The sequence below is a fragment of the Carcharhinus amblyrhynchos genome, unplaced genomic scaffold, assembly GCF_965287045.1.
Source record: "Carcharhinus amblyrhynchos unplaced genomic scaffold, sCarAmb.v2.hapA scaffold_832, whole genome shotgun sequence".
In the NCBI taxonomy this organism is placed as follows: Eukaryota; Metazoa; Chordata; class Chondrichthyes; order Carcharhiniformes; family Carcharhinidae; genus Carcharhinus; species Carcharhinus amblyrhynchos.
Genome location: NW_027650572.1, coordinates 27597 through 50337, shown reverse-complemented (window position 1 = coordinate 50337; position 22741 = coordinate 27597). Strand labels below are relative to the sequence as shown.

At 54.0% G+C, this 22741-nt stretch overlaps 1 protein-coding gene across 2 annotated transcripts in view; it reads right to left on the bottom strand.

The window, feature by feature from the left end:
• LOC145340195 (kinesin light chain 1-like) overlaps nucleotides 1-22741 on the bottom strand; it is a 40277-nt gene that overhangs the window by 5756 nt on the left and 11780 nt on the right. The window contains exons 2-14 of one of the 2 annotated variants that reach the window (XM_080184623.1): nucleotides 16721-16972; nucleotides 15478-15708; nucleotides 15261-15336; nucleotides 14784-15012; nucleotides 13431-13518; nucleotides 11824-11925; nucleotides 11045-11218; nucleotides 10155-10254; nucleotides 7635-7687; nucleotides 6816-6883; nucleotides 5766-5874; nucleotides 484-498; nucleotides 222-383 (exon numbers count right to left, since the gene is read on the bottom strand). In XM_080184623.1, the coding sequence (XP_080040749.1) occupies nucleotides 222-383; nucleotides 484-498; nucleotides 5766-5874; nucleotides 6816-6883; nucleotides 7635-7687; nucleotides 10155-10254; nucleotides 11045-11218; nucleotides 11824-11925; nucleotides 13431-13518; nucleotides 14784-15012; nucleotides 15261-15336; nucleotides 15478-15708; nucleotides 16721-16972 (1659 nt within the window). The remainder of the gene's footprint in view (nucleotides 1-221; nucleotides 384-483; nucleotides 499-5765; nucleotides 5875-6815; nucleotides 6884-7634; nucleotides 7688-10154; nucleotides 10255-11044; nucleotides 11219-11823; nucleotides 11926-13430; nucleotides 13519-14783; nucleotides 15013-15260; nucleotides 15337-15477; nucleotides 15709-16720; nucleotides 16973-22741) is intronic. The other variant, XM_080184624.1, reaches the window with a different exon arrangement.

Genomic DNA, 22741 nt, shown 5'->3' with positions numbered 1-22741 from the left:
CCTTAACACCCAATTAAACACCCCCTCGCCCTGTTCTCCTATCACAGTTGGCTGGTCCACAATGAGAGGCATCAACAGAACGCAGCCAGGAGTGGGAACTCATGCTCCTGACCCTGACAGTAATAGTGCCCTACCCAGTCAGGGAGCATGCCTGTGACTGGGAAGCAGGCACAGCAGAGATAGAACAGCATTAAGAAGCAACTCATGTTAATCAAACTCACCCCAGTCCACTCGACTGCCATGCTGACCTCTGAACCACCTTCTGATCCACTCTCGTACTTGACAGGGGTGCCAATCTGGCTGTCACGACTCCGTCTCCGAGAAGTGCCTTCACCATCTTTCAGAATCTCCACCACTCTGCTCTGGTGAATGGGGTCGAGACCCTGGGACAGAGAGGTAAGGACATCCGGTAAGAGACTGGAATGGAGTTAGGAAATAGCAGCAGGCAGTATTGAGTCGAGGAAATGAAAGGTGGACACTTACAGAGGCAGGTGCCAGCTTGATAGATGCAGCAAGGCGGAGCGAGAATGAGACAGAGAGAGAAAAACACACATTCAGGATCAAGACACTCAGTACAGCTGTTAGTGAAGCAAGTAGCAGCTGAGCATCAAACAGCAGTCATCACTGCGAGAGAGCAATTTAAAACATTAAAACCTCCAAATATTGGAAGATACAAAATACAGCATCTAACACTGGGGTACAGTATTGGTGGGGACGGGTCTGTCTCTGTATAACACTGGGGTACAGTACTGGTGGGGACGGGTCTGTCTCTGTATAGCACTGGGGTACAGTACTGGTGGGGACGGGTCTGTCACTGTATAACACTGGGGTACAGTACTGGTGGGGACGGGTCTGTCACTGTATAACACTGGGGTACAGTACTGGTGGGGACGGGTCTGTCACTGTATAACACTGGGGTACAGTACTGGTGGGGACGGGTCTGTCACTGTATAACACTGGGGTACAGTACTGGTGGGGACGGGTCTGTCGCTGTATAACACTGGGGTACAGTACTGGTGGGGACGGGTCTGTCACTGTATAACACTGGGGTACAGTACTGGTGGGGACGGGTCTGTCACTGTATAACACTGGGGTACAGTATTGGTGGGGACGGGTCTGTCTCTGTATAACACTGGGGTACAGTACTGGTGGGGACGGGTCTGTCTCTGTATAACACTGGGGTACAGTATTGGTGGGGACGGGTCTGTCACTGTATAACACTGGGGTACAGTACTGGTGGGGACGGGTCTGTCACTGTATAACACTGGGGTACAGTACTGGTGGGGATGGGTCTGTCACTGTATAACACTGGGGTACAGTACTGGTGGGGACGGGTCTGTCACTGTATAACACTGGGGTACAGTACCGGTGGGGATGGGTCTGTCTCTGTATAACACTGGGGTACAGTACTGGTGGGGACGGGTCTGTCACTGTATAACACTGGGGTACAGTATTGGTGGGGACGGGTCTGTCTCTGTATAACACTGGGGTACAGTATTGGTGGGGACGGGTCTGTCTCTGTATAACACTGGGGTACAGTACTGGTGGGGACGGGTCTGTCACTGTATAGCACTGGGGTACAGTACCGGTGGGGATGGGACTGTCTCTGTATAACACTGGGGTACAGTACTGGTGGGGATGGGTCTGTCTCTGTATAACACTGGGGTACAGTACTGGTGGAGACGGGTCTGCCACTGTATAACACTGGGGTACAGTGCTGGTGGGGACGGGTCTGTCTCTGTATAGCACTGGGGTACAGTACTGGTGGGGACGGGTCTGTCTCTGTATAACACTGGGGCACAGTACTGGTGGGGACGGGTCTGTCGCTGTATAACACTGGGGTACAGTATTGGTGGGGACGGGTCTGTCACTGTATAACACTGGGGTACAGTACTGGTGGGGACGGGTCTGTCGCTGTATAACACTGGGGTACAGTACTGGTGGGGACGGGTCTGTCGCTGTGTAACACTGGGGTACAGTACTGGTGGGGACGGGTCTGTCGCTGTATAACACTGGGGTACAGTACTGGTGGGGACGGGTCTGTCGCTGTATAACACTGGGGTACAGTACTGGTGGGGACGGGTCTGTCGCTGTATAACACTGGGGTACAGTACTGGTGGGGACGGGTCTGTCGCTGTATAACACTGGGGTACAGTACTGGTGGGGACGGGTCTGTCACTGTAACAGGGTACAATACTGGTGGGGACGGGTCTGTCACTGTATAACACTGGGGTACAGTACTGGTGGGGACAGGTCTGTCGCTGTATAACACTGGGGTACAGTACTGGTGGGGACGGGTCTGTCACTATATAACACTGGGGTACAGTACTGGTGGGGACGGGTCTGTCACTGTAACAGGGTACAGTACTGGTGGGGACGGGTCTGTCACTGTATAACACTGGGGTACAGTACTGGTGGGGACAGGTCTGTCGCTGTGTAACACTGGGGTACAGTACCGGTGGGGACGGGGCTGTCGCTGTATAACACTGGGGTACAGTATTGGTGGGGACGGGTCTGTCACTTTATAACACTGGGGTACAGTACCGGTGGGGACGGGTCTGTCACTGTAACAGGGTACAGTACTGGTGGGGACGGGTCTGTCTCTGTATAACACTGGGGTACAGTACCGGTGGGGACGGGTCTGTCGCTGTATAACACTGGGGTACAGTACTGGTGGGGACGGGTCTGTCGCTGTGTAACACTGGGGTACAGTACTGGTGGGGACGGGTCTGTCGCTGTGTAACACTGGGGTACAGTACTGGTGGGGACGGGTCTGTCGCTGTATAACACTGGGGTACAGTACTGGTGGGGACGGACCTGTCGCTGTATAACACTGGGGTACAGTACTGGTGGGGACGGGTCTGTCGCTGTATAACACTGGGGTACAGTACTGGTGGGGACGGACCTGTCGCTGTATAACACTGGGGTACAGTACTGGTGGGGACAGGTCTGTCACTGTATAACACTGGGGTACAGTACTGGTGGGGACGGGCCTGTCGCTGTATTACACTGGGGTACAGTACAGTTGGGGACGGGTCTCGACAGCTTGACAGACTGGACGGGCTGATTGTGGATAAATCCCCAGGACCAGATGGAATGCATCCGAGGGTCCTGAAAGAAATGGCGGATGTGATAGTGGATGCCTTGGTGGTTATTTTCCAGACGTCGCTGGATTCCGGGGAAGTGCCGGAAGATTGGAAAACGGCTAATGTTACGCCGTTGTTTAAGAAGGGTGCCAGGCAAAAGGCAGGGAATTATAGGCCTGTTAGTTTAACGTCTGTTGTAGGTAAAATGTTAGAATCCGTCATCAAGGAGGAAATAGCGAGGCATCTTGAGGGGAACTGCTTGATAGAGCAGACGCAGCATGGTTTCGTTAAAGGGAAGTCGTGTCTGACAAATTTACTGGAGTTCTATGAGGATGTGTCTAGGGCGGTGGATAGAGGAGAGCCGGTGGATGTGGTCTTTCTTGATTTTCAGAAGGCGTTTGACAAGGTACCTCACAAGAGGTTATTGCAGAAGGTCAGGGGGCATGGAGTTGGGGGTAGGGTGTTAGCGTGGATAGAGGATTGGTTGTCAAATAGGAGGCAGAGAGTGGGGGTCAATGGGTGCTATTCGGATTGGCGGATGGTGACTAGTGGAGTGCCCCAGGGGTCGGTGCTGGGGCCTCAGCTATTTACCATTTATATAGATGATCTGGAGGAGGGAACCGAGTGTAGGGTGTCGAAATTTGCTGATGACACCAAGATTGGTGGAAAGGCAAATTGTGCGGAGGGTGGTGAGAGTCTACAGAAGGATCTAGATAGGCTGGGCGAATGGGCCAGGAAATGGCAAATGGAATTTAATGTTGGCAAGTGCGAGGTGGTCCACTTTGGTAGGAATAATGGTAGGAAGGATTATTACTTACGTGGAGAAAAACTGCAGCAAGCGACGGTGCAGAGGGACCTCGGGGTCCTTGTGCATGAGTCGCAAAAACCCAGCTTGCAGGTGCAGCAGGTGGTCAGGAAGGCAAATGGGATGCTGGCCTTCATCGCGAGGGGGATTGAATATAAAAGTAGGGAGGTCTTGCTGCAGCTGTATAGGGCATTGGTGAGGCCGCAGCTGGAGTACTGTGTGCAGTTCTGGGCGCCGTACTTACGCAAGGATATTTTGGCCTTGGAGGGAATGCAGAGGAGGTTTACCAGGCTGATGCCAAAGTTGAGGGGGTTGAGCTATGAGGAGAAGCTGAATTAATTAGGCTTGTACTCGTTAGAGTTTAGAAGAATGAGGGGAGATCTCATTGAGACGTATAAGATGATGAATGGGATGGATAGGATAGAGGTGGAGAGACTCTTCCCGCTCAGAAAGGATAGTAGGACTAGGGGGCACAGCCTCAAGATAAAGGGGAGGCGGTTTAGAACGGAGTTGAGGAGGAACTTCTTCACTCAAAGGGTGGTGAATCTCTGGAATTCTCTGCCCGTTGAAGTGGTGGAGGCTACCTCGCTAAATATTTTTAAGACGGGGGTTGATGGGTTTTTGATAAGAGAGGGGATTAAGGGTTATGGGGAGAGGGCGGGAATGTGGAACTGAGCCACGACAGATCAGCCATGATCTTATTGAATGGCGGGGCAGGCTCGAAGGGCTAGTTGGCCTACTCCTGCTCCTATTTCTTATGTTCTTATGTCTGTCACTGTGTAACACTGGGGTACAGTACTGGTGGGGATGGCTCTGTCACTGTATAACACTGGGGTACAGTACTGGTGGGGAGGGGTCTGTCACTGTATAACACTGGGGTACAGTACTGGTGGGGACGGGTCTGTCACTGTGTAACACAGGTGTACAGTACTGGTGGGGACGGGTCTGTCGCTGTGTAACACTGGGGTACAGTACTGGTGGGGACGGGTCTGTCGCTGTATAACACTGGGGTACAGTACTGGCGGGGACGGGTCTGTCGCTGTATAACACTGGGGTACAGTACTGGTGGGGATGGGTCTGTCACTGTATAACACTGGGGTACTGTACTGGTGGGTACAGGGTCTGTGCTGTACAACACTGGGGTACTGTACTGGTGGGTACAGGGTCTGTCGCTGTATAACACTGGGGTACAGTACTGGTGGGGACGGGTCTGTCACTATCACACTGGGGTACAGTACCGGTGGGTATAGGGATTGTCGCTGTATAACACTGGGGTACAGTACCGGTGGGGACAGGTCTGTCACTGTATAACACTGGGGTACAGTACTGGTGGGGACGGGTCTGTCAGTGTATCACATTGGGGTACTGTACTGGTGGGGACGGGTCTGTCGCTGTATAACACTGGGGTACAGTACTGGTGGGGACGGGTCTGTCTCTGTATAACACTGGGGTACAGTACTGGTGAGGACGGGTCTGTCTCTGTATAACACTGGGGTACAGTACCGGTGGGGACGGGTCTGTCACTGTATAACACTGGGGTACAGTACCGGTGGGGACGGGTCTGTCACTGTATAACACTGGGGTACAGTACTGGTGGGGACGGGTCTGTCACTGTATAACACTGGGGTACAGTACTGGTGGGGACGGGTCTGTCACTGTATAACACTGGGGTACAGTACTGGTGGGGACGGGTCTGTCTCTGTATAACACTGGGGTACAGTACTGGTGGGGATGGGTCTGTCTCTGTATAACACTGGGGTACAGTACTGGTGGGGACGGGTCTGTCACTGTATAACACTGGGGTACAGTACTGGTGGGGACGGGTCTGTCACTGTATAACACTGGGGTACAGTACTGGTGGGGATGGCAGTTACCTGTTTGCGGGATCGGGTTGCACATTCTTCCAGGGTTTCTGCAGCCTCCAGCTTCCCTTGGCGCCTGTACAATGCTCCAAGATTCCTCAGAGTGGTATTGACTGTGGGGCTGGAAGAGAGAATTCAAATTCAATCAGATACTGGGTGGCTGCACAGCAAGGGCCACGTACCCGTACACTGGGATTAAACATGGCCGGAGCGGGGCCGGCAGGGTGAGACAGCAGTGCTAATCACTGTGTCACCGTGCTGCCCCGGGTCCCTGGCACTGTGAGACAGCAGTGTGAATCACTGTGTCACCGTGCTGCCCCGGGTCCCTGGCACTGTGAGACAGCAGTGTGAATCACTGTGTCACCGTGCTGCCCCGGGTCCCTGGCACTGTGAGACAGCAGTGTGAATCACTGTGTCACCGTGCTGCCCCGGGTCCCTGGCACTGTGAGACAGCAGTGTGAATCACTGTGTCACCGTGCTGCCCCGGGTCCCTGGCACTGTGAGACAGCAGTGTGAATCACTGTGTCACCGTGCTGCCCCGGGTCCCTGGCACTGTGAGACAGCAGTGTGAATCACTGTGTCACCGTGCTGCCCCGGGTCCCTGGCGCTGTGAGACAGCAGTGTGAATCACTGTGTCACCGTGCTGCCCCGGGTCCCTGGCACTGTGAGACAGCAGTGTGAATCACTGTGTCACCGTGCTGCCCCGGGTCCCTGGCACCGTGAGACAGCAGTGTGAATCACTGTGTCACTGTGCTGCCCCGGGTCCCTGGCGCTGTGAGACAGCAGTGTGAATCACTGTGTCACCGTGCTGACCCGGGTCCCTGGCGCTGTGAGACAGCAGTGTGAATCACTGTGTCACCGTGCTGCTGAATGATCTCCCTCTGCATCATAACTATTGAGAGACTGTTCTCATTCACTTAGTCACCTGGATGACTGACCAGTATCCTGGCTGATGTGTGCATCTCAGTATTACGGGACTAGGTTAAAAACTACACCTTTCAGCCTCTGGCCCCTCAATCCATCCTCCCAAAAACCTCAGTGTTACCTGTTGGCATTCCTCACCTGTTGACTTTGCAAGCCTTGTACCAGCCCCCATACTCTGCGTAAGGTGCACTGTCCTTGCGTTTCCCCTGCAACACAACACAACAGTTCGAAAGCGACTGGGACGGTGCTTTCTGCTCAGGTCATCAGTCAAAGAACAATACAGCACAGGAACAGACCCTTCGGCCCCTCCAAGCCTGCACCAACCATGTGTCCCTAACTAGACCATCCCCGTTTGTATCCCTCTATTCCCAGTCTGTTCATGTGGTTATCTAGATAACCCTGTAATTACAGGCCAGTTAGTTTTACTTTGGTGGTCAGTAAGTTAATGGAAAAGGTCCAGAGGCATAGGATTTATGACCATTTGGAAAGATGCAGTTTAATTTGGGATAATCAGCACAGTTTCATGAGGGGTAAGTCCTGCCTCACAAATTTGATTGAATTCTTTGAGGAAGTAACTAAGTGTGTAGATGAAGGTAGAGCAGTTGATGTCGTATACATGGATTTTAGTAAGGTGTTTGATAAGGTTCCCCATGGTAGGCTCATGAAGAAAGTGAGGTGGTGTGGGATAGAGGGAAGTTTGGCCGACTGGATAAATAACTGGCTGTCTCATATAACTGGAGATGCCAGTGTTGGACTGGGGTAAACACAGTAAGAAGTCTCACAACACCAAGTTAAAATCCAACAGGTTTATTTGGTAGTAAACACTACCAGCATTCAGAGTGCTGCTCCTTCATCAGCTGACTTGACAAAGGGGCAAACCCTGAAAGGTAGTGGCCTTCGGAGGCAGGGGCAGGGGATGGTTCTGGAGAGCGGGAATGCCGAGGGAATGGCGCTCACCTTACTCAGTTCCTCACGTTCCTCAGCGTGCATCCAGATCGGTTTATTCTCACCTGGAAATAAGGACATCATTCTGTCAACGCATCGAGAGAAACCGTCCACCCGCCCCTCTCTCCCCCTCCCATTGACTAACGGAGGGGTTAGTGATTTGAGTTGGATGGGGGGGGGGTTAGTGATTTGAGTTGGATGGGGGGGGGGGGTTAGTGATTTGAGTTGGATGGGGGGGGGGGGTTAGTGATTTGAGTTGGACGGAGGGGGGGGTTAGTGATTTGAGTTGGACGGGGGGGGGGGTTAGTGATTTGAGTTGGGCGGGGGGAGGGGTTAGTGATTTGAGTTGGGCGGGGGGAGGGGTTAGTGATTTGAGTTGGACGGGGGGGTTAGTGATTTGAGTTGGACGGGGGGGGGAGGGGTTAGTGATTCGAGTTGGACGGGGGGGGGGTTAGTGATTCGAGTTGGGGGGGGTTAGTGATTTGAGTTGGACGGGGGGGGGTTAGTGATTTGAGTTGGACGGGGGGGAGGGGTTAGTGATTCGAGTTGGACGGGGGGGGGGGGTTAGTGATTCGAGTTGGACGGGGGGGAGGGGTTAGTGATTTGAGTTGGACGGGGGGGGGGGTTAGTGATTCGAGTTGGACGGGGGGGAGGGGTTAGTGATTTGAGTTGGACGGGGGGGGGGGGGTTAGTGATTCGAGTTGGGGGGGGTTAGTGATTTGAGTTGGACGGGGGGGGGGTTAGTGATTTGAGTTGGACGGGGGGGGGGGTTAGTGATTTGAGTTGGACGGGGGGGGGGTTAGTGATTTGAGTTGGACGGGGGGGGGGGGTTAGTGATTTGAGTTGGACGGGGGGGGGGGGTTAGTGATTTGAGTTGGACGGGGGGGGGGGTTAGTGATTTGAGTTGGGCGAGGGGGGGGGTTAGTGATTTGAGTTGGACGGGGGGGGTGGGGTTAGTGATTTGAGTTGGGGGGGGTTAGTGATTTGAGTTGGGCGAGGGGGGGGGTTAGTGATTTGAGTTGGACGGGGGGGTTAGTGATTTGAGTTGGACGGGGGGGGAGGGGTTAGTGATTCGAGTTGGACGGGGGGGGAGGGGTTAGTGATTTGAGTTGGGGGGGGTTAGTGATTTGAGTTGGACGGGGGGGGGGGGTGGTTAGTGATTTGAGTTGGGGGGGGTTAGTGATTTGAGTTGGACGGGGGGGGGTTAGTGATTTGAGTTGGACGGGGGGGGGGGGGGTTAGTGATTTGAGTTGGGGGGGGGGGGGGTTAGTGATTTGAGTTGGGGGGGGTTAGTGATTTGAGTTGGACGGGGGGGGGTTAGTGATTTGAGTTGGGGGGGGGTTAGTGATTTGAGTTGGACGGGGGGGGGGGGGTGGTTAGTGATTTGAGTTGGACGGGGGGGGGTTAGTGATTTGAGTTGGGGGGGGTTAGTGATTTGAGTTGGGCGAGGGGGGGGGTTAGTGATTTGAGTTGGGGGGGGTTAGTGATTTGAGTTGGACGGGGGGGGTTAGTGATTTGAGTTGGACGGGGGGGGGGGGGGTTAGTGATTTGAGTTGGGGGGGGTTAGTGATTTGAGTTGGACGGGGGGGGGGGGTTAGTGATTTGAGTTGGACGGGGGGGGGGGGTTAGTGATTTGAGTTGGACGGGGGGGGGGTTAGTGATTTGAGTTGGGGGGGGTTAGTGATTTGAGTTGGGGGGGGTTAGTGATTTGAGTTGGACGGGGGGGGGGGTGGTTAGTGATTTGAGTTGGGGGGGGTTAGTGATTTGAGTTGGACGGGGGGGGGGGGGGTTAGTGATTTGAGTTGGGGGGGGTTAGTGATTTGAGTTGGACGGGGGGGGGGGGGTTAGTGATTTGAGTTGGACGGGGGGGGGGGTTAGTGATTTGAGTTGGGGGGGGTTAGTGATTTGAGTTGGACGGGGGGGGGGTTAGTGATTTGAGTTGGGGGGGGTTAGTGATTTGAGTTGGACGGGGGGGGGGGGGTTAGTGATTTGAGTTGGACGGGGGGGGGGGGGGTTAGTGATTCGAGTTGGACGGGGGGGGGGTTAGTGATTTGAGTTGGACGGGGGGGGGGGGTTAGTGATTTGAGTTGGACGGGGGGGGGGGGTTAGTGATTTGAGTTGGGGGGGGTTAGTGATTTGAGTTGGGTGGGGGGGAGGGGTTAGTGATTTGAGTTGGACGGGGGGGGGGGTTAGTGATTTGAGTTGGGGGGGGGTTAGTGATTTGAGTTGGACGGGGGGGGGGGGTTAGTGATTTGAGTTGGGGGGGGTTAGTGATTTGAGTTGGGTGCGGGGGGAGGGGTTAGTGATTTGAGTTGGACGGGGGGGGGGGTTAGTGATTTGAGTTGGACGGGGGGGGGGGTTAGTGATTTGAGTTGGGGGGGGTTAGTGATTTGAGTTGGACGGGGGGGGGGGGTTAGTGATTTGAGTTGGGGGGGGTTAGTGATTTGAGTTGGGCGAGGGGGGGGGTTAGTGATTTGAGTTGGATGGGTTTATATTCTCTGCATTCCCAGCTGGAATACGTTGACAGTGTACCATTAACTGATCCAAACTCCTTCTCATGGGCCCGGGTCAGGATGTCCTTGTACAGAGTCTCAGCCTCCTTGTATTTGCCTTGTTTCAGATAGCACGAAGCCTGGGGGTGGGTGGGAGGTGGAAATCAACGAATCATTAGATTAACAGCAAGTTCACACTGCCCCCTGCCCACCTTCAGAGAACCCACGTCCTCAGAGCCCCCAGCCACTCACTAACTCACCAGCGACTCACTGTGCCCACGCCGCCTCACTGCCACCCGCCCCCCCACTGCTCCCCGAACCCTCTCACTGGGCCCCAACCCTCCCCGCCCCCCTCACTGATCCCACGCCGCCTCACCCTCACCTCACTGCCTGCCACCCCCTCACCATCCCCATGCCCCCTCACGCATCCCACCTCACTGACCCCCACGCTCCTTCACTGACCCCTGCCACAACACTGCCTGCTGCCCCATGCCCACATTTTCTTCCTCGCCCCCTCACTGCCCCCCTCTCCCCTTCTTTGACCTCTTGCACCCTCACTCACACCTCTGCCCCCTCACTGTCCACCTCACCCCCTCACTGGTCCCTCTGCCCCCAGCCCCCTCACTGACTACCCCGGCCTCCCTCACTGACCCCCCTGCACCCCTCCTTCACCTATCCGCCCGCCGCACGCCCCATTTATCTCCCTGCCCCTCCGACCCCTCCCTGCCCGGTTCACATTCACTTGAAAAGCCCCTGCCCTGAGCTCAGCTGCCCCTGTCAATCAGCTGCTCTGACACCACCCTGCACCCCCGCCCATCCGGTCCCAAGCTGTCCCCAACTCCTCCCCCCCCCCCACACCCGCCCTGCCGGAGCCCCTCGCCCTCTCCCCCACCCACTGGACTGGCCCTGCCCCCCCATCGCGCAGCTTACCAAGTTGTTCTTGGTCTTGGCAACATTGGGGTCATCAGGTCCAAGTCGGGACTCATAAATCTCTAGAGCGCGTCGGTAATAGTACTCCACCTCCTCATACTTGCCCTGGTTCTGACACAGCAGAGCCAGGTTATTCAGCTGCTTCGCCACGTCAGGATGATCTTTACCCAGTACCTGCCACACAAACACAGTCTGAATCACAACACAGTCCAGCCTGGGCAGCTGCAAATGCACACACAGCATTCCCCACAGACATAGCAAGTGTGACCCTCTGACAGTGCGGCACTCCCTCAGCACTGACCCTCTGACAGTGCGGCACTCCCTCAGTATTTGATATAAATATCAAAGTTAATTAATTTAGGTAATTAGCATATTGTTACAAGATGCGATTCTCAGTAGAATATGGAAATTATCTTTGGAAATAGGTGATAAAGACTGTAGATTTCAGTTTGGTGAGCTAGACAAGTGCTGCTTGTCAGTACTGACCCTCTGCAATTATCACAATTGTCATAAAGGATCTTTCTGGGTCACTAATGTCCTTTTGGGAAGGAAATTCTACCATCCTTACCTGGTCTGGCCTACACGTGACTCCAGCCTCTGCTGCCCTGTGATATGGTGAGTGGACTCTCAGTTCAGGGCTATCTAGGATTGGGCAATTTGGTCATGCCTGTGTCTTCCAACAGGGAATCGCTGAGCCCCAGTTTAATCCTGACGGAAAAGCTGAGCTCTGACAAACTGTGCCGTTCTACTCATTACAATACTGACTGTGATCAGCTCACCTTTTCGCGGATCTCCAACGCTCTCTTACACAGAGGCTCTGCTTCCTTGTACTTGCCCCGTTTCCCATACAGAACAGCCAGATTATTCAGCGTCGCTGCTACCTACACACAAACAACAGACAACTGGTAACAACAACATCCTTCACCCTGGAACTATCACCCCCACATTCAAACAAGATTTGGCAACAAGAAAGGAGGAGCTTTACTCTGTATCTAACCCTGTGCTGTACCTGTCCTGGGAGTGTTTGATGGGGGACAGTGTAGAGGGAGCTTTACTCTGTATCTAACCCCGTGCTGTACCTGTCCTGGGAGTGTTTGATTTTGGGGAGGGGGGGGGGTGGATGGAAACAGTGTAGAGGGAGCTTTACTTTGTATCTAACCCATTTCTCTATCTGCATTCTGTCTGTGTTACTGTCTGGTGAGTGCTGGGTGTTAGCTGTGATAAAAGCAAAATGGGTAAGAGGGCTAGTCCATGGCTTACAAAGGAATTGAGAGAGGTATCTGATCTAAGGAAGAAGCATACAGCTTGTAGGGAACATTAAGACTGACACTAAGAGTTTCTGTAGATACGTGAAAGGAAAGAGGTGAAGACACATGTGGGTCCCTACAGACAGAAACGGGGGACGTATAATAGGAGACAAAGAAATGGCCGAGCAACTGAGTACATACTTTGGTTCTGACTTCACAAAAGGACACAAATCAGATACCAGAAGCGTTGAAGAATGCAAGATTTAGTGCGTGGGAAGAACTGAGACAGATCAATATTAGCGGGGAAATGGTGCTGGGAAAATTGATGGGATTGAATGTGGATAAATCCCCAGGGCCTGATAATTTACATCCCAGAGTACTTAAGGAAATGGCTCTGGAAATAGTGGATGCATTGGTGGTCATCTTCCAGGGTTCTATAGACTCTGGAACAGTCCCTGCAGATTGAAGGGCAGCTAAAAAAGGGAGGTAGACAGAAAACAGGGAATTATAGACCAGTAAGCTTAACATCGGCAGTGCGGAACATTCTCAAATCCATTATCAAGGACCTTATAGCAGAACAGCAGCAGCAGGATCAGAATCAGCATGGATGTATGAAGGAGAAATAAGACGACCAGACAGGGTAGATGCAGGGAGGATGGTCCTGATGGGCGGGCGGGGGAGAAGACGAGGAAGAGGAAGAGTCCAGAACAAGGGGTCACAATCTGAGGATTCGGGGTAGGCCATTTAGGACGGAGGTGAGGAGACATTTCTTCACCTAAAGAGTGGCGAGCCTGTGGAATTCATTACCACAGGAAGTAGTTGATGCCAAAACATTGAATGTATTCAGGAAGCGGCTGGATATAGCACTTGGGATCAAAAGTTATAGGGAAAAAGCAGCATTAGGCTATTGAGTTGGACGATAGAGCAGGCTCGAAGGGCCGAATGGCCTCATCCTGCTCCTATCTTCTATGTTTCTGTGTGACAAGGAATATTGAGTTGTATTTCACTGATCTAATGTCTTGTGCCACAGTTCACTCTAACCCTCTGGGGAAGGGGCCTGGGTGCAATGCCCACCTCCAGCACTCCTGACAGCTTTGCTGATTGTATCCCTCCCCAGTGCAAGAGTTTGCTTGACTTACAGCTGGGTGGTCCTTGCCCAAGGTCTTCTCTCGGATAGATAGGGCGTCGTTTAACAGATGGGCCGCTTCTTTGTATTTATTCTGGTCCCTGCATAGAAAGGGAGAGAAAACAGAGTGAGACAGAGCAGCCAGGCTGAGGCAGTCCAGAGGTTTGAAATGCTGTGAGTCAGGGACAGCTGGTGTGAACTTGGAGCAGGAGTGAGGTGCAGACCCTGCTCCACCACTCGGTAAGATCACAGCTGATGTGACTGTGATCTCAATGTCACGTGTCTGTCTGGACCCATAACCCTCACTCCCTTATCTGTTAAGGGAGGCAGGGTGGTGATATTGTCACTTTAGTAATCCAGAAACCCTGGCCTCTGAGTTCAAATATCAGCCAATGGCCAAGTTCGAATTCAATAAAAACATCTGGAATTAACAGTCATGGCCACGAAACCGTTGTTAACTGCTGTAAAATCCCTTCCTTAAGGAAGGAAATCTGCCATCCTTACCTGGTCTGGCCTACGTTTAACTCCTGGTTGACCCTGACATGCTCCAGCAAGCTCCCAGTTCAAGGGCAATTAGGGATGGACAATAAATGTTGCAGCCTGCAATACCTACACCCATGAAAGAATTTTATAAAGTCTGAACTCCATAGACTGAGCAGCCATGGAGAGAAACTAACTCTCCTGATCTGTCCTACATGGGAGGCTCTTCATTTTAAAACCTGCACAGAGCTCGGAGATTCAGAGGTATCCGGGCCTGTGAATTTTACACGGTGAAGGTGCAGCCAAGTTATTAGAATGTTACCTTCCGCTGCAGACATGATTTCAACTTGTACCAGACACTGGTGAAACCACACCTTTTCTTCCAAATTCATTCAAAGGAATGAAGGGGTGGGGTGGGGTGAGGTGAGTGGTTTCCTCTTGTGGCAGAATGTAGAATCGGGAGTCACTGTTTAAAAATAAAGGGTGAGTGACTGGAAACGGGGATGGGGTGAAGTGTTTTCTGAGGCTGCTGAGTCTCGGGGAGTCTCTCCCTCAAAAGACTGAGTGAGCAGATTGCTGAGAGAGTCGGGGCTAACAAGGGGGCGAAAGATCAAGGGGGCTAACAAGGGGGGGGGGCGAAAGGTCAATGGGGGCTAACAAGGGGGTGAAAGGTCAATGGGGGCTAATAAGGGGGTGAAAGGTCAATGGGGGCTAACAAGGGGGTGAAAGGTCAACAGGGGCTGAGTTGGGGAGGGGAGTGGGGGGGTGTGGAGAGATGGGGCAGGGCAGCAGACACAGGGGGGTGGGGGCGGGGGCAGAAGCAAGGGAACAGACTGCTAGTGGGGAACTCAGTGCCAGTTGCTGCATTCACTCAGCTCCTACCCACCTGTAGACCAGGGCGAGGATATTCAGCATTGTGGCCACGTCAGGGTGATCATGGCCTGATGTCTTCTCCAGATCCTCCAGTGCCTGTTTACAGAGGGGCACTGCCACCTCATAGCGTCCCTGTGAGGCGTACTGAATCACCAGGTTATGCAGCGTGCGGAGCCTCGCTGGAATCTCATATCCACCCTGCTGGGCTGCAGCCACCGCACTGCTGCTGTGAGGGTGACTGACTGTCACAGGGAGAGAGAGAGAGAGGGAGAGAGAGAGAGAGAGTGTAAAACCCATCAGAAACACAGAGAGAGTGGGTGATGGAGGGGGTGATGGGGGCAGGGGGCAGGGGCACACAAAGGGGCAGGAAGAGCAGAAAAGGTACAGAGGGTGTCAGGGAGCAGGGTGCAAGCAGAGGGTGGGGGGGAACATCTGGGGTGGGAAGGGGTCGGGGGGCAGCGGGGTCAGACGGGACAACACGAGAACTTACTTCCTGTGCCCTGTTCTTCCTCCTCAGGGAAGAGGTCATCCAGTGAATCTTTCGAAGAATCACCTTCCTTTTCCTCCTGTGAAAGAAATAAAATCATAGCTTTCAACATCTGGGGGAGGTCGGGGGGGGGGAGAGAGGGAGATGGGGACTTGGGGAACGATGCAGTGACTGGTGGCGGAGGGGGGCTGGGCTGTGTGGATGGGGTTCTGGGACTTACTGTGGGGGAGCTGTCATCATCATATTTCTTCAGCTGGTTCATGAACTCCAGATGTTTCTTCTCCTCCTCGAGTTGGGCCACAGTTTGTTCACTGCGCTGCAGCTTCTGCTGGGTGTTGGCCAACTCATCCCGCAGCCACTGGTTCTCCTGACACAGCCTGCGTACCTGTGCTCGCAGCTTCTGCTTTTCTGATTCCACCGTGTTCAAGTGAACGGACAAAGCCATCATCACCTGAGGGAGAGCACACACACCCTGAGCGCAATCCGCACCGCGACACACACACCCTGAGCGCAATCCGCACCGCGACACACACACCGAGCGCAATCCGCACCGCGACACACACACCCTGAGCGCAATCCGCACCGCGACACACACACCCTGAGCGCAATCCGCACCGCGACACACACACCGAGCGCAATCCGCACCGTGACACACACACCCTGAGCGCAATCCGCACCGCGACACACACACCCTGAGCGCAATCCGCACCGCGACACACACACCCTGAGCGCAATCCGCACCGCGACACACACACCGAGCGCAATCCGCACCGCGACACACACACCCTGAGCGCAATCCGCACCGCGACACACACACCGAGCGCAATCCGCACCGCGACACACACACCCTGAGCGCAATCCGCACCGCGACACACACACCGAGCGCAATCCGCACCGCGACACACACACCAAGCGCAATCCGCACCGCGACACACACACCAAGCGCAATCCGCACCGCGACACACACACCAAGCGCAATCCGCACCGCGACACACACACCAAGCGCAATCCGCACCGCGACACACACACCGAGCGCAATCCGCACCGCGACACACACACCCTGAGCGCAATCCGCACCGCGACACACACACCCTGAGCGCAATCCGCACCGCGACACACACACCCTGAGCGCAATCCGCACCGCGACACACACACCCTGAGCGCAATCCGCACCGCGACACACACACCCTGAGCGCAATCCGCACCGCGACACACACACCCTGAGCGCAATCCGCACCGCGGCACACACACCGAGCGCAATCCGCACCGCGACACACACACCCTGAGCGCAATCTGCACCGCGACACACACACCCTGAGCGCAATCTGCACCGCGACACACACTCCGACCATGGTGCCCGCACCCTGCTGCTCCGCCAATATCTGCACCACCATCTCTCCCTCTCTCTTCCACCCACTCTGTCCCAGCCACTCTCTCTCTCACAGGCACTCTCCTATTGGTACCTGGGCCTCTCCCAGGCCAAGTTCAATCATTTCCACCGATTTCCTGATGAGATTGGATTTCTCGTGGACTAGATTTGCCTCCTCATCTTTCTTCAGACAGTTAATGGTCTCCATCAGGCTGTGAAGGATTGAGTTATGTTCATTCTTCAGAGCCTCCAGTCCTTGCATCACCACCTTGGTGTTTGAAATAATGTCTTCCTGACTCAGTTTCTCATCTCGTGGGTAAACCATTGTGGACATATCCCAGTGACACTGCAATAGAGAACACACAAAGGTTAAAGAGGACAAACTCAGCCCTCAGAAACAGTGACATCCAATGACACAGTCACAGAGATACACTACTCCTGATCCTAGGAGATCCCAGTTGAACTGTCACAGAGCAGTGATAAACTACCCTCGATACAATGATTCAGCATTGAGGCAGTGCCGCACTGTCAGAGGGTCAGCGCCGAGGCAGTGCCGCACTGTCAGAGGGTCAGCGCCGAGGCAGTGCCGCACTGTCAGAGGGTCAGCGCCGAGGCAGTGCCGCACTGTCAGAGGGTCAGCGCCGAGGCAGTGCCGCACTGTCAGAGGGTCAGCGCCGAGGCAGTGCCGCACTGTCAGAGGGTCAGCGCCGAGGCAGTGCCGCACTGTCAGAGGGTCAGCGCCGAGGCAGTGCCGCACTGTCAGAGGGTCAGCGCCGAGGCAGTGCCGCACTGTCAGAGGGTCAGCGCCGAGGCAGTGCCGCACTGTCAGAGGGTCAGCGCCGAGGCAGTGCCGCACTGTCAGAGGGTCAGCGCCGAGGCAGTGCCGCACTGTCAGAGGGTCAGCGCCGAGGCAGTGCCGCACTGTCAGAGGGTCAGCGCCGAGGCAGTGCCGCACTGTCAGAGGGTCAGCGCCGAGGCAGTGCCGCACTGTCAGAGGGTCAGCGCCGAGGCAGTGCCGCACTGTCAGAGGGTCAGCGCCGAGGCAGTGCCGCACTGTCAGAGGGTCAGCGCCGAGGCAGTGCCGCACTGTCAGAGGGTCAGCGCCGAGGCAGTGCCGCACTGTCAGAGGGTCAGCGCCGAGGCAGTGCCGCACTGTCAGAGGGTCAGCGCCGAGGCAGTGCCGCACTGTCAGAGGGTCAGCGCCGAGGCAGTGCCGCACTGTCAGAGGGTCAGCGCCGAGGCAGTGCCGCACTGTCAGAGGGTCAGCGCCGAGGCAGTGCCGCACTGTCAGAGGGTCAGCGCCGAGGCAGTGCCGCACTGTCAGAGGGTCAGCGCCGAGGCAGTGCCGCACTGTCAGAGGGTCAGCGCCGAGGCAGTGCCGCACTGTCAGAGGGTCAGCGCCGAGGCAGTGCCGCACTGTCAGAGGGTCAGCGCCGAGGCAGTGCCGCACTGTCAGAGGGTCAGCGCCGAGGCAGTGCCGCACTGTCAGAGGGTCAGCGCCGAGGCAGTGCCGCACTGTCAGAGGGTCAGCGCCGAGGCAGTGCCGCACTGTCAGAGGGTCAGCGCCGAGGCAGTGCCGCACTGTCAGAGGGTCAGCGCCGAGGCAGTGCCGCACTGTCAGAGGGTCAGCGCCGAGGCAGTGCCGCACTGTCAGAGGGTCAGCGCCGAGGCAGTGCCGCACTGTCAGAGGGTCAGCGCCGAGGCAGTGCCGCACTGTCAGAGGGTCAGCGCCGAGGCAGTGCCGCACTGTCAGAGGGTCAGCGCCGAGGCAGTGCCGCACTGTCAGAGGGTCAGCGCCGAGGCAGTGCCGCACTGTCAGAGGGTCAGCGCCGAGGCAGTGCCGCACTGTCAGAGGGTCAGCGCCGAGGCAGTGCCGCACTGTCAGAGGAGCTGCCTTTTGGACAAGACCCTATTTATTATTGAGTCATAAAGGTTTACACCAAGGAAACAGACCCTTTTGCCCAACTTGCTCATGCCACCCTGTTTTTGCCACTAAGCTAGTTCCAATTGCCCACATTTGGCCCATATCCCTGTATACCCATCTTATCCATGTAACTGTTTAAACACTTTTTAAACGATAAAATTGTACCTGCCTCTACTACCACCTCTGGCAGCTTGTTCCAGACACTCACCACCCTCTGTGTGAAAAAATTGCCCCTCTGGACACTTTTGTATCTCTCCCCTCTCACCCTAAACCTATGCCCTCTAGTTCTAATCTCCCCTACCTTTGGGAAAAGATATTGACTATCTAGCTGATCAGTGCCCCTCATTATTTTATAGACCTCTATAAGATCATCCCTCAGCCTCCTACAGTGCAGGGAACAAGGCCAGTCTATCCAGCCTACGTTGCTGAGTGAGCTGTTATTTCAGGTTGCTTTCGCTGAGGTCTGGGCTGATGTTTTTATTAGAGTTAACATCTCGAATAACTGGTGATCTAGGTCATTATCACATTGCTGTCTGAGAGATCAACCACTCTCGTAGTGAAGAGATCGAATGCTTTACAATGGTAAACTTTTTCAAATCCCTTTCTGCCAATTTTCTCTTGATCCAGAGTTGTTGTAACGTATGTGAGAGTGTTGCTGCCCCCCTATGGAGCTCCCAGGCTGAGAGGGTGATGTTATTGTGCTCATTACTGAACCTGGAGCCAATACTTCACTGGATTCACATTCAAATCTGTGCCTGGAAAGTGGAGCTGTTGAATTTAACGCCAAATATCTGCCCTGGTCGTAAATACAAACGACTGCTTCCTCACGTATGCATGGAAAGCTGCCAGCCTTACACAACCTGGGTGTACATGTGACTCCAGTCCTATAACCAGCGCCACAGCAAGCCCAGTTCACGCTCACCCAGGGTAACTGCAGATAACAATCACTCTTGGTGGTGCAAACCACATCCTGACGAAAGGCTGTAATTAACCCAGTCATAGTGCCGTCACTGAGTATAAACAGCATGGGGTTGGCCAATCATACATCCACACAGGCACAGGGGGAGAGATGCTGAGGAACAAACTCATTCAGTTCACTGACACAGTCAGAACTTAACCCTTTGTGCTCCATTAATTGGTCTCCATTGGATAGATGACAGTTATTAAATTGTCTCAAACCCCATCACAATAACAGTGTAAACTGAAGCCAGAAATCACAACCCTCTCTCAAAAAACCAGCAGCATGTGGAGTCCATCACTGTATAACACTGGGGTACGGTATTGGTGGGGATGGGTCTGTCGCTGTATAACACTGGGGTACAGTACTGGTGGGGACGGGTCTGTCGCTGTATAACACTGGGGTACAGTACTGGCGGGGACGGGTCTGTCGCTGTATAACACTGGGGTACAGTACTGGCGGGGACGGGTCTGTCGCTGTATAACACTGGGGTACAGTACTGGTGGGGACGGGTCTGTCACTGTATAACACTGGGGTACAGTACTGGCAGGGACGGGTCTGTCACTGTATAACACTGGGGTACAGTACAGGTGGGGACGGGTGTGTCACTATGTAACACTGGGGTACAGTACTGGTGGGGACGGGTGTGTCACTGTATAACACTGGGGTACAGTACTGGTGGGGACGGGTCTGTCATTGTAATAACACTGGGGTACAGTGCTGGTGGGGACGGGTGTGTCACTATATAACACTGGGGTACAGTACTGGTGGGGACGGGTCTGTCACTGTATAACACTGGGGTACAGTACTGGCAGGGACGGGTCTGTCACTGTATAACACTGGGGTACAGTACTGGTGGGGACGGGTGTGTCACTATATAACACTGGGGTACAGTACTGGTGGGGACGGGTGTGTCACTGTATAACACTGGGGTACAGTACTGGTGGGGACGGGTCTGTCATTGTAATAACACTGGGGTACAATACTGGTGGGGATGGGTCTGTCACTGTATAACACTGGGGTACAGTACTGGTGGGGACGGGACTGTCACTGTATAACACTGGGGTACAGTGCTGGTGGGGACAGGTCTGTCGCTGTATAACACTGGGGTACAGTACTGGTGGGGACGGGTCTGTCACTGTATAACACTGGGGTACAGTGCTGGTGGGGACAGGTCTGTCGCTGTATAACACTGGGGTACAGTACTGGTGGTGACGGGTGTGTCTCTGTATAACACTGGGGTACAGTACTGGTGGGGACGGGACTGTCATTGTATAACACTGGGGTACAGTACTGGTGGGAACGGGACTGTCTCTGCATAACACTGGGGTACAGTACCAGTGGGGACGGGTCTGTCACTGCATAACACTGGGGTACAGTACCGGTGGGGACGGGTCTGTCACTGTATAACACTGGGGTACAGTACTGGTGGGGACGGGTCTGTCGCTGTATAACACTGGGGTACAGTACTGGTGGGGACGGGTCTGTCACTGTATAACACTGGGGTACAGTACTGGTGGGGACGGGTCTGTCACTGTATAACACTGGGGTACAGTACTGGTGGGGACGGGTCTGTCTCTGTATAACACTGGGGTACAGTACTGGTGGGGGCGGGTCTGTCACTTTATAAGATTGGGGTAAATGTCTTCACTGTGTAACACTGGGATGCAGTACTGGTGGGGATAGAGGTGTGATTTTGTAAGTGTGTTAGTATTATTGTTGCGTAGGGTGTCTGTCAGAGACTGCTCGGGTTTATTTGCTCAGGGCAGATTGGTCTGTTAGCTGAGGCTGTTTTTCACTACTGTTCCATTGTTAATAAGTCAGTGTATTCTTGCCACCCTGCCCCTTGCAGACTGGGGACTGAGTTCTCCAAGTTCATGATGTGGAGATGCCGGCGTTGGACTGGGGTAAACAGAGGAAGAAGTCTCACAACACCAAGTTAAAGTCCAACAGGTTTACTTGGCAGCAAATGCCACTCACTTTCAGAGCTCTGTCCCTTTGTCAGATGAGTGGGGAGTTCTGATCACAAACAGGACAGATAAAGACACAACAGGTAAGACTGTTCCCTTCCTGTTGGCGAACACTTCAGTGGTCACAGGCATTCGGCCTCTGATCTTCAGGTAAGCATTCTACAAGGCGGCCTTCATGACACATGACAGCGCAGAGTCGCTGAGCAGAGACTGATAGCCAAGTTCCGCACACCGGGATCTTGGGTTCATGTCACACTATCTGTAACCCCCACGACTTGCCTGGGCTTGCAAAATCTCACTAACTGTCTTGTCTGAAGACATTACACATCTCTTTAACCTGTGCTTAATGCTATCTCCACTCACATTGTCTGCACCATTAAGACTTGATTAGCTGTAAAGACTCACATTCTAATCAGTATCCTGTAAACTGAGCGTGTGTCTTTATATGCCCTGTTTGTGATCAGAACTCCCCACTCACCTGGTGAAGGGGCAGAGCCCCAAAAGCTAGTGGCATTTGCTACCAAAGAAACCTGTTGGACTTCTTACTCTCCATGTTCACACAGGCTGGGATTACAGGGTGGAACCTGTTCCTCAGTTCAGTTGCACAAGATTGTGTCTGGAAGAGCAGCATTCCTTCGCCACAATGTGCTGTGTGGGCTTGCTCACTCACTGCTCAGGGCAGAATGAATTCAGCATGTTGCTGTGTATTTGAAAATGGACAGGCTGGGCAAGGACAGCAGCTTTCCTCTCACTGATGTTACTGATGGATCTTTCAGAGGATAGCAGCTGGGCACCACAGCCAGAAAAGAGATACAACGGTCATCAAGACTCAAAATGTTGGCTCTGTTCTCTCCCCATAGATGCTGTTAGACCTGCTGAAAAATTTCCAGCATTTTCTTTTTAAGAGATTATTATGCCACATGAATTTTAGTCCACAGAAAGATCATAGAAACCCTACAGTGCAGAAAGAGGCCCTTTGGCCCATCGAGTCTGCACCGACCCCCATATCTAGACATATTTTACCCATTAATCCTCTAACTTATGCATCTACGGTCAATTTAGCATGGCCAATCAACCTAACCCGCATATCTTTGGACTGTGGGAGGAAACCGGAGCACCCCGAGGAAACCCACGCAGACACGAGGAGAATGTGCAAACTCCACACAGACAGTGACCCAAACCAGGAATCAAACCCAGGTCCCTGGAGCTGTGAAGCAGCAGTGCTAACTGCTGTGTTACCGTGCCGCCCACTGGGTATAGTTA